The sequence below is a fragment of the Typha latifolia genome, chromosome 6, assembly GCF_019914945.1.
Source record: "Typha latifolia isolate L0001 chromosome 6, TyphaL0001v2, whole genome shotgun sequence".
NCBI lineage: Eukaryota > Viridiplantae > Streptophyta > Magnoliopsida > Poales > Typhaceae > Typha > Typha latifolia.
This window is the reverse complement of record NC_133091.1, coordinates 2,735,819-2,747,838: the sequence shown is the minus strand read 5'-3', so window position 1 is coordinate 2,747,838 and position 12,020 is coordinate 2,735,819. Positions and strand designations below refer to the sequence as shown.

At 34.3% G+C, this 12,020-nt stretch overlaps 1 protein-coding gene across 4 annotated transcripts in view; it reads right to left on the bottom strand.

The window, feature by feature from the left end:
- Positions 1-12,020, bottom strand: part of LOC140790287 (piezo-type mechanosensitive ion channel homolog) — a 36,815-nt gene that overhangs the window by 10,343 nt on the left and 14,452 nt on the right. For 3 of the 4 annotated variants that reach the window (XM_073140296.1, XM_073140298.1, XM_073140297.1), the window contains 8 exons: positions 10,911-11,026; positions 10,016-10,100; positions 7,538-7,753; positions 7,280-7,457; positions 6,143-6,271; positions 2,152-2,325; positions 1,729-1,965; positions 73-1,602 (listed from right to left, as the gene is read on the bottom strand). In XM_073140296.1, the coding sequence (XP_072996397.1) occupies positions 73-1,602; positions 1,729-1,965; positions 2,152-2,325; positions 6,143-6,271; positions 7,280-7,457; positions 7,538-7,753; positions 10,016-10,100; positions 10,911-11,026 (2,665 nt within the window). Of the gene's footprint in view, positions 1-72; positions 1,603-1,728; positions 1,966-2,151; positions 2,326-6,137; positions 6,272-7,279; positions 7,458-7,537; positions 7,754-10,015; positions 10,101-10,910; positions 11,027-12,020 lie in introns of those variants that run through there. The other variant, XM_073140299.1, reaches the window with a different exon arrangement.

Genomic DNA, 12,020 nt, shown 5'->3' with positions numbered 1-12,020 from the left:
AAATCTGTTAGAAATAAGCGATGGTGGCATAAATGTATGTGACAATTGTCATCAAGTAGATATGACATGTACCTAGCCAACATTTTGTGCAATAACTGAAGAAAATAGTTGAGCTACTCCAGCAATCATGACAACGAACTTCTGTTTCTATTGGGGCATGGATCCAGGGAATTAGATCTTTCCATAAAGCAAAGTATTCAAGAATGAGGATAGAAGCAAACAAGAAAACAAATAGGGGCCACACTTTATGAAGAAAACCTCTGTTCAGAAGAATGAATACGGCAAGGCATATGATATAAAACAGAGACACAACATTCAGCAAGGTAAAACTTGCCAAGAGTAACACAATCATATTAATCTCAAGACCTCGGAGTTTAAATAGATTTTCCAACCAAAATTTCATATAGATTTTGAGTGTCATCTTCTGCATTTCGAATCTCTCCCTTCTCAAAGCAAGGATGTGTTTCTTGTTCCACTTGTGACTTTCTTTCGAACTTCCCCATAGGTATCTAAATGAATAGTTTTTCTTGCTGTCTTTTGAAACTCTTGTAAAGCTAGTGATGTGTTCTGATGTTTGATAGGTCTCAGAGCTTGAATTGGTAGCACTAGTACTCTGCTTTCCTGAAAATAAAGTGGATTCTGTGTATGCCTTATCTTCTTCAGTAGCCACAGTACCATTTGAAGAATTTTCCATTGAGATAAACAACTGGCAAGGCTCTTCCCACTTACTCTTGTGAATTAAAGATGTTGGCATCATCTCTAACCAATGGAAGACATTATACTGAAGGGTGCATGCAACTACTACCAGAATTTTCCCCCTTAAACCAGATTCAAGACCCCAAAATCCAGAGTCAAAGTACTTAAAACCAAGAAACACAGCCAAACTGTAGAGTCGTTGACCAGGACACATTTCAGCAGGTTTACACCACATTTGGAAGAGATACTCAGATGATACAAGTAAACCTGTATAAACTAAAAGAAGTTTTGAAGGAACCCGAGAAGCTTTTGGTAAAGCAGAGAATATAAGTAGACCCAAAAGATAAATAAACCCAAAGAAACTGATTGAAGAGAGTGAAGCATAGAATACAGCAACAGACAAGATCTTTTCACTGTGCCAAATTAACAACCTTCTGACAAACCCAAGAACACCCGCTTCTGATGAATCAGATGCATCAGCTGCCCTATATTTACTCTCTCGCCTTTCATAGCTATATAGTTGCATTACAGTCAAAACAGCCAAAGATTCCCAGACATTTTCCAGCAAAGAGGCTTCAGGATTAAATCCCAAATCAGGATAAAGGTTAATCAATTTTGACATCCATGCAGCAAAGATTGGAGAAATGCTCAAACTGTAGGTAAATAAAAACACTATGGTTGCATAGATTTTTAAGGGAAACCAAAGCTGCCTTCTTGTTTTCTGCACGAGCTGCCTTCCAATTATCCAAAGTAGAAGGAAGAAAAGGTACCCAAATGATATATAATTTGGAGTCACCAAATATAATGTGAACAGAATAGTCAAAAATGCCACGTGAGTCCCATATGAGCGGTATGTGGACAAAAACTTCTGTCCCACTTTGCTTAGATAAGTTGCTATTCTTTTCTCTGTTAAAGAATGAATGCAAAATTATTTGATAAGAAATGCAAATAATGAGAAATAACTGAAAACCTAATTGTCTAACTTGGGAATAAATAGCCGTCTAATTAGGAAAAAAAGGTTCGCGGTAATACCATGTGAATTATTGAGGGACTGACTACCCCTGGAATTTTGTGATGCGTAAACTGACAAAAGAACTGATTTATTCAAACCAGCTTTCAGGATGGTAAATCCAAGAGGATGATAAGGAGTATGCTGAAGTATAGCAGAGAGTGAAAAGAGCATTTTAAATCCATGATTGTGCACCGCACAGAAGCATGCGATTAGACCAATTTCCATGAAGTCCCTCGTAGTAGCATGAATTGGGAGCCCTGCAAGCCACAAAATAAAATTGAATTAGTAAAGGAAAGAAAGAGATAGGTGGTTCCCAAACAGTACAAAAGTATAAGAATTCAGCAAATTTATTACTATCTAAGGATTTAAATAAATATAGGATAATTACATTACTGTCCAACAAGACATTTAGGAGGTTAAAGGAATTGAATAAGGGGGCATACCTAGCTGCGAGAGGATTTCAGTAGTTAGGGGACCACTATGCTTCACTGCATTCGAGATCAGATCAAGCTGAAGAACGTATAATACTGAGAAATGCACCTCACAGAAAAGAATTAAAATCTGCCGCAACTTTCGACCAATGGAATGGCTCAATAGAAATAACAAAAAGAAGCACACTGAAATGAGATAAGTTTAAAATCCATCAGGTTAGATGTTCTGCAGGATGCCGATAGGAGAGAAAAAGACAAATTACAATAAAACAGAAAAGACAACAAGAAAACACTTTATCATTTCATCAATGTTATCAGAAATCTAGAATCATGTTTCATAGTATTTAAGCAAACCTGTCATATAAACTAAAAGCCACGGACAAAGGAGCTAGCATACAACAAGACAGAGATCAATAACTAGGGCAAGAAATAAACTAGAATTCTCAAACAATCAACCTCCTGGGCAGGAAGCAAACAAACATGTTAAAATGGCGACAGTGATTTTGTTCTTTTGTTATGGAAACAGTTCACAAGTAAATGGCAAGAAAATAGGTCAGAGATGATATAAATATTAACAAAGATCATTACTATCTTAGCATGAGTTGGTGGAGTTTCAAGCTTGCTCGATTATCTAACTTCCTATGGAGGACTTAAAAGCAGGCTTGGGCTTTTCATATGAGATAACTCATGCAAAATTTGCATTAAGCTACCTTCTCACAATGAAAGATTATTCTATTTCTTCACCAGACTTGTTGATGAAAAATGTATAGTAAATACTAAATAGTAATTCACTCATTAGCTATCCATCCATTAAAATCTCCACAGAAGTTCAAAAAGAATGAGAAGAAATTGTTAACATGAAAGTTTTACACATAATGTACATATAGACATAATAAGGTCTTATAATGGGCTATACTTGATGCTCTAGAAATTTGTTCTAGGCCACATATAATTTGTGAACACATGGCTTGCATGAAACCTATAAATCCGGATCTCCCATATAGTTATTCCTACCTACCAATAGTAGCAATTTACATCCATAAAAACTAAACGGTATATATATATATATATATATATAGAGAGAGAGAGAGAGAGAGAGAGAGAGAGAGAGAGATCTAACTGTCATTAATTCAATATATGCTTCAATTAGCGTCAAGCAGGAAACTACACCATGGAGTCATCACTTACATTTACATCATTCCTTCATAGTTTTAGGTTTTTTAGAAAAAAAAAAGAAGACTTCTTGCTTAGAACTATGAAGAGCTACAAAGGGGTAGCCTGTCAGAGATATAATTGAACACAAGGATTGTCGTGCAAAATGGCACTCCCTATACCGAAGTGTGTCGTCGTGTGTCATTGCCTGTATTACTGGTATCACTCGATATCGGTCCAATGGCACATCGTGAGTGACGCCTGATATCTATTTGGCTTACTCAAAGAGACTTTTTTTTCGATTTCTTTGCTAGTGCACTTATTTGAGTTATTTCCCAAACCAAAATAAGAGAAGTAGAACAAAGAGAGATCAAGAAGAGGAGGTCGGTCAAAAGATGGGAACTTCAAATCCTATCAAAAATTATATTTTTCTTATTTTCTCTTCCTATTTTCTGGTTTTGAAATCAAATTTAGATTAATCATCCTAGATGTAGCAAAATGAAGTTAGATCCATATTTGTATGAGTCATTTTACATAAATCTAGAATTTTGTGGTAGATCTAGGTAAAATACTCTTCAAAACATGGGAATCAAAGGGAAAGGAAAATTATTCGATATTATGTATTGAATCATATTTATACTAGACTATTGCTATATTTAGGCATTTTACAACATTATCTAGGGACAAAAAAATATAATGCAGTCTTTAATATATATATTATAACTTAAAATGTGGATAAATACCTCAAAAACTTATCTAGAGGTGTGTCAGCAGGTGTGCTAGTGGGGCATGCCGACAGGGTATTGACATGATTGGCATGACAACCCTTGATTAACATACATTACAATTTACAACAATAGTCTTAGAATATTGCAAATAGATAATATACATAATAAGCTACATTTAGTAAGTGATCTAGGTAGGATAACCAGCAAAAATGAAAAACCTAGTGATTATCACCTAGGGAGTAGCCCAGGTGACAAGAAGACAATCAGCATCAATCGGGATCCTAAAAAAGTCCAATACAAAAGTCTCACAGATAGCTAAAGGACAAAGTACAACATATAAGTCTGCAGAAGTCAAATCTGAAATCTCAAAACTCAAAAGATGATGAAACTGAAAGTGTTTGAAATTTTTGCAAATGTTTTTATACTATTTGAAGTATGATGACAGAACTTGAATGGTAGTTAAATTAATGGGCAATCTTATGTGGCACTTCAGTAGGTCATGGTCCTTGACTATACCAACATGTCATCTCCATATGCAAAGGGCTTGTGGGTTTGTTTGTGTCAACCACCATTTTTGTTACCATAAACCTCACTCCGAGGAACAAAAGAGCCCATTAATAGTACTATAGTAGTAGTTAAGAATGCATTTCACAAATATGTTTAGAAAGTGTTAAACCTCTATATCCACAACTCAATAATGAATATCCAAAAAACATAATTCAAGTTTTCAATAATAAGTCTCAAATAAAACTATAAAAGTATAAACAAACTCAGATTCTAGTAAAAGTAATAAACTAATCCTAGAAAGATCATAGTTCCAATAGTCCAAGCCGGTTTCTCTCTATGCTCACCTAAAATAACACAAGTGATGAGCTAACTAGCTGAATGAATTGTCAGGCAGTCGAAGCCTAAGATAAAATAATACACATACAAGAAATATGTATACACATGGAAACACAATGTAATGGTATCATAAGTAATCCAAGGCTTATTTAAAAATAGATGCATCATCTCCTAAAACTGATTATTATGATACATGTAGTCTTTCTGGAAAAGAATACTCATTATGAAAAAGAACAAAAATTGAATCTCGATTTTGCACCGTGCCAAAAAATGAAATGGTTCAGACTTCGGAGGTTCCACAATGGTTTGAAGATGTGTTTCAACTTTCAAGCAACTTCTAATATATAAAAGTACTCAAAATCTAAAGATACTAAAAAATACCAGAAAAACAGAGAACAATAAAAGTTCTTAGTGAGCACTTTTGTCAAGGTTTTATAAATCACAGCACCTACACATGCCACAATAATGTTGGAAAAGCACATGCCAGGCAGCATGGCCAGAGCCGTAGGGTACAGACCGTCATCTCGTGACAACACATGAGAGAGAGAGAGAGAGATCAAATACATGTATGTCAAATCTCCTAATGACCTTCTGTAATTTTAACGAATTCCCTCATAGTTAGCACTACAGTACAAAGCATTGATTCTGGAATTACATATAAGCGAGCATATTTCCTTTGAATAAGTTCTGGAGCTCACATTGCTGAGAAGTATCTACAAGATAACTGCTATACAGTTATCCTTCAGAGAGCCTTAAGTAGAAATAAAGTACCATATTAAGCTGTGTATATGTTTTGCTTGCCAACAAGTGGCCAAAACAAATTTATTTCTTACCAATGTCTACAACAGGTACTGATATGATGAGCTAATTAACTAAGTGTCAAAGATCATATGCGAAAAGAGAGAAGAATGCCTGAAATGTTTGTGCATGTAAGCAAGTCAAAAATACATCCTAGGATTGGTTTCATTCATTGCTTGCTGAGCTGCTTAATGTTTTTTATTGATATACCATGCTGCTACCAGTTGAGTTGCCTACATTGCCTGCCCAACAATGTGGATCACATTCAACAAGAAGAAAATTTATGGTCTAAAGCACTAAATGAAAGCTCGCCCTTCCTTAAAACTCTGTATCAGACACATATCAATAATATGACATAGAAAAGAGTAATAAGAAAAGTTCAGGCGTCAAATACCAATGCAGGCTTCCTACCATACAACCCTAAACTGAACATCTATGCAAATAAAACTAAAAGTGTAATGAGAAGGGACATTTCACCATACTGTAAACAGCATGGATGAAGCCAGGTTTCATGACAAGAAGAAATAATAGTGCCAAAGTAATAGCACGAGAAATTTTTCGTAGTCCCCATGCCAGTGTGGCTACAATCAACACCTTTGTGTCTTCTTTTTCTGCAGAAAGAGACAAAATTGATGAGACAATATCATTTCATACTGACAAGATAATGTCTTTGACTGAGAATTTGAATGTAGCAAAGGTAAAGAACAACAGGTAGCCACATGAACCAGAAAGAACAAGCAAAATCTACTGCAAAAGAGAATATAATACAGAAATATAATAAAAGCAAGGATTGTTGTGCTGGCACAATTATTTTAAGAGATTCATCATTTTAAGAGCGATCTACCAGGATCTACTGAAAACATCCTGTTTGAGTGGATCATTACTTATAAGTCATACATGACAAACTGCTTAAGAGATCTTCCCCATCTTCAGACCCACAAACCCCAGCCAAACCCCTCCTTCAGGAAGTACCAGTGATGACAGAGAAGGATGGAGACCCCCACCTCTCTTCTTCCCTCTTTCAGCCCATTCATTGGCATTGGCTACCATGTTAGGCTGAACTGTCAGTGCTGCCAGGCACACAACTATGGCCACTCACATTGCAATTATTTGTTACACAAAGAGGAGTAAACAAATAAATATGCTTCATATCAATATTTAAGTTAGAATTTTAAATATTGAACCTTTTCATGTGTTTTGGTCAATTAAGACCAAAATTACATTGCAGTAGGGCATCTCAGATTGAGCCAATCGTGCTGGCATAATGCCATCTCATTCTTGCACAACTGATATATGTGATACATCCACCATAGTATGCTGTGCCATGGAAATCCTTGTTTCAAACTATTATTTTTTACTTCTTTTCATCTAGTCACTCTATTTTGTTAACATCTTTTACTCCATGAAATTCTCTTTAATCTTAGGTTTTACATAATATCTCCTGCTTTAAAGAAGATACAAATTTGGGCATTAATATAGATAATTAGTGACACTATGGGGCTAACAAAAATAAAGCAAATTAAAATGAGACAGAACATAGCATTTAATGGTAGCAATATGAGACCATAAGCATAATCAAGCAAAAAATAATGAGACACATGAATCAAAGACCAACATACCCTCAATTGTATCATCATCAGTTGGCAGTTGCCTATTGTCATCTGACAGGTAAAGAAAAACGGAATTGTTTACAAGGTTACACAGAGCTACAAAAACTCCAAGGCAATATTGTGCGAATAGATACAGTCCAGGAACAGGATAGTGCCACAATCCAATAGTTTCCCAAATCACCATGTCCTGGGAAAATAATTTTAGAGCATCAAACTATGTTTTGAGTAATTGACATAAAACAAGAAGTAGAAATTTAAGTGCAGTACCTTTCTGATTTTTTTGTTAAAGAATGTGAACGCCACATTAAATATGTAGGTGCTAGCAGCCCAAAGGAGAATAAACACTAGAAGAGAGCCATTCAGGCGATGCAAGTGGAATAAGGAGGGAAAAGAAAATAAAACATAGCCAACATATGCTAGCAGGCCGAAGGCGCAAAGACTAGTGAAGCTAAAACTCCAAAAGGAAAGTGCAAGCAACAATACCTGTCACAATCCAAGCAACAATACCTGTCACAATCAGCAAGTGAAAGTTCTAAATGGGGAAAAAAGGACTAAGCTATAAATATGCATTCTTCAGAAAGGAATACTTTGAACTTCGAAAAGAAAAGCAATCTGTTCATGTATGATATTTTAGTGCAATACAGCACTAAGGTAGTACCACATGATCACGTTTGTGATAAGCTAGCAATTTGAGCCAACTTGGGGTTTGAAAAGGTCTAGCTGATTAATGTGTCTGTAATTCAGACTTTTTCTTTTCCGATTATTTCCCATAGTATTACAAGAGTGAATCATGATGATGTAATTGAAGCAACTTACAAAATAAGTTCAGTAAATGCTTCAGAAACTATCCAGATATGAAAGTATTGTTAGCACAAATATAGGGTAACTATGAGCAACATTTCAATTTAATTTTCAATATTGCCATCAAAATGTTCAATATTTGCCATCAAAATGTTTAACATTTCAATCCTAAACATATTGCCATCAAAATGTTCAATATTTGTAGCACTCTCCTTAGGCATAAAATGAATTAAGAAGCAAACAGTATACAAAACATTATTTTCCATAGTACTGGACAGCTCCAAGTGACGAATGCTAAATGCAAATTTAATGAATTTTCGGATTGTTGTAGACTGCTGGTACAACATCAAATAATCACTTTAAATTGAATTGACTGAGGAGACCTTTGTGAAAAAAATGTTCAGAGAACAACAGTTTGTTCCACTTTTATGAATTCAAGTTTAACACTGTATATTCATCTTGGCAAACAAACGTAAACACTATTAGACTCTTGAGAATAAGACAGCTAAATATCATCCTAAGTCCTAACATAAATGTAGTAAATTAGCATAAAGAATGATGACTCAGCAAAATATTCTAATAAATAGTCAATAATGCCCAAGTTCTAAGGTAACAATCAGAGCACAACAAATAAGATAGATTTGTACAGATTTTACCATCTGTTCTCTGATCGATTAACACATTTTTAATGTCAAATCATACATCCTGGAATCTCTAACAATTCTTCTTGTTTAAAAGCATAAAACAAATAAAAAGAGTTCAAGATAATAGCAGTTATATGTCCAGAAAAAAAAAATTGTAAAGTGTAAGCCCCCATTCACTTCAAAAATAACTTTTGTTTTATTCCACAATATAACTCTTTATTCCAGCTGAACACCATAATAACCAAATTCCAGAATACAAATAATATTTATCAAAATTATATTTTATACCACACATTAACTCAATTATTAATTTACCCTTGATATCTATTCTATCAACCTACTTTATATCAAATCGAAAGGTATTCATAATAATTTCATAAAAAAATAAAAACATATATTTTTTTATCTTTTCCTTTACTTTATATCACATCAAAAGTAATTATTACACTCTTATTCTAAAACACAAGTGAACATAAAAATAGTTATTCTTAGAATAAAAACTTCATTTTGATATTAACAGAGAGGAATACTTATTTTAGAATTAACTCTATTCCTAAAGAAAATGAGGCGTAAAGTCCTAGTAAAACAACTCTTGCCATAAGAAATAGGCAAATCTAGTTAGATTTAGTATATGCACAAGACACATATATGACTAAAACATTTTTTACTACTAAAAACCATAGTAGAATTTAAATGGGTTGTTTGAGATCCTTGATTTGATAAGCTACGAAATAAGAAACACAACTACTATTAATCACATTTTTCTTATGGACTACGGAATTCACTTTTGTTAACGGAGGAGAATAATATCGAGATAGTTGAATGAAGAAAAATGATTACTGTAACCACCTCAACTTATTGGCAATATACCTCTAGTATTCCTCATTTGGACTATATCGAACCTCAGTTAAGAAATACAGAGGCAGTGATTATGTTTTTGAAGTATCAAGCCACCTGATTCCACCTTGAATCATGTATATAGTAGGAAACAGGCAGAATACCTTTCGTAAAACATACATGGACAATTTTAGCCGATTTTTCCAAAGGATAACTGGAAATTAAAGTATTAGAAGAAGAGTACTTTGACTAACACATGTAAATTCAGTCAAGAAAATTTTGATTGTTTTTACTTCATTACAGCATGAATATGTGATGCACATTAAAATGAAAATACAGAAATCATGAGTTAAAAGAGCAATCGATACATCTTTAACATACTTGGTAGATCATTTCATATGAAATCCAAATGTCATCATAATACTACAAGCAAATACAGGAAAATGTTGAAGGAAATGCATACCGGGAATCCATAAGTGAAGAAATTAATACAAAAATTTCGAAAAATTGATCCCCTCAGAAGCACATTTGTATGCCTTTCACCAGATCTAATGATAAAAAAGATGAAATTTTAAGATTAAGGCACAATAGTTAAATGAAAATTTAAGACAGTATAAATTAATAAGAACATAAATTGCGACTGCATGATAGCATCTGGCAGACTGGCACAATAGCAATTAGATATTTACATCACTCGTTTGATGATCATGAAATATTCACTCTTCTGCAAATATTTCCTATATGATCATGCAACTTCAGATCAAGAAATCTTGTTGAGGTAAAATAAGGATGTGAGAACTTTGCTTTCAGATGAACAAAATTTAAGACTATTTCTACCATTATCTCTTTCTTTTCTTTTTTTTTTTCAGCTATATTATTTTATTTTGCTAACAAGCTGCATAATAATTGACGTGCCGTCCAGATATTCAGACAATCTATTCAACTTATACACAAATTATATCCATGATTAATTATTGGCCACTGAACTGAGATAGCAGAACATGAGAAGTGCTCATCTAAAGAAGGGAATCTTTTTTAGGCCCTGCAATAAGACCCACTAAACTCTAAAATTCCTTTCTTTCCAAATCGGCTAGTAAGAACTGATAACCTTAAAGCTGAAGGAAATTAAAACCGTCCTCCATCAGGAACATACCATTGTACTCCTTAGAGCTTCTAAGTTCTAACTAGTTCAGGTGTCAGCAAATGAAAAGTATAAATTTTGACATAACTGGACCATCCAAACAACAAGAGAAGCTCCAAAAGATCAATAGTCTAGGATTGATAGCTACTATAGAATTGGATAAAGTTATAGTTATTATGAAGACAGTGGTACTCCAATAAAGAAATATCTCACATACCGATACTCACGGATGAAAAATGCATGTCTTGAAGGTAGAAGTCGCTCGGTCAAATTGTTATTTTCCTTGGACATAATAGAATCCATTTCTTCTAAATCACACTTGACAGAGGATAGCTACAATAAGAGGAAGGTGGATAAAGAAAGCATCATGTTTCATATATATATTAACATGCCCGCTATTACCATAAGTTATAAGGATTAAGGAATGCCATAAATATTGACAACTATTACCAGAGTTACAAGGAAAAGGTCAGGTAATTACTACTGAATCAAATTCAATAGTCAAAAGATGACTTACAAGCCAAAGTAACAAATCATAAATTGTAGTCAATGTACTGATATTAACAGTCATCAAATGCACTAGTTGGCAATTCAGCAAAATGTGTACCATACTAAGTGACAAAAGTTAACCTAACCTGATAATCCAACATGATAACTCGACTCTTAATTGAATTTGGGTTTAGTCCAATTAGGTTTAAGTCGTAAACGGGTCAACCTGCCTAACCCGAATATTACTCAGGTCATGTTCGAGTTTATACCAATGATCTGTTTAACGATTTAAGTACACGGGTCTAGTCAACCAACCAACCCGACAGGGTGTATATATATATAAGTCCCTAAGTCACTCACTCACACTCTCACAATGCTGCCCTCATCAAATAGAAACTCTCGTTCTCCTCATTCCTCATGCTATCGTCGTCGATCGGATCTCACTCTAACGTTTCCTCACGCTAGGTCTAAGATTCTAAATCATCTTTTGTTTGCAATTATTTGTACTGTTTCAATTTTGGAACTTAGAACCCTGCCATTGGGTGCTTTAGCGAATGTTTTGTGTTGGCTGGTTTAGTGGAATGATTCCTACTTGGGTAATTGTGTTTTTGACCAAAGTAGGCCTTCTCCTCAGAAACTTATATGCCTAAATGGACCATCCCCCCAAACTTAATACCCAAATAGACCTCTTCTAGACATGTCATTCGGTGTGGCAGAAAATCACTAAAAGAGTTAGTGTTTCACATGAGATGTAAAGCCGTAAGAATTATATCCGAAGCAGCAAGTGATGGACGAATCAACACTTCATATGTTGCAATCAGAAAAACTAGAAGAGATA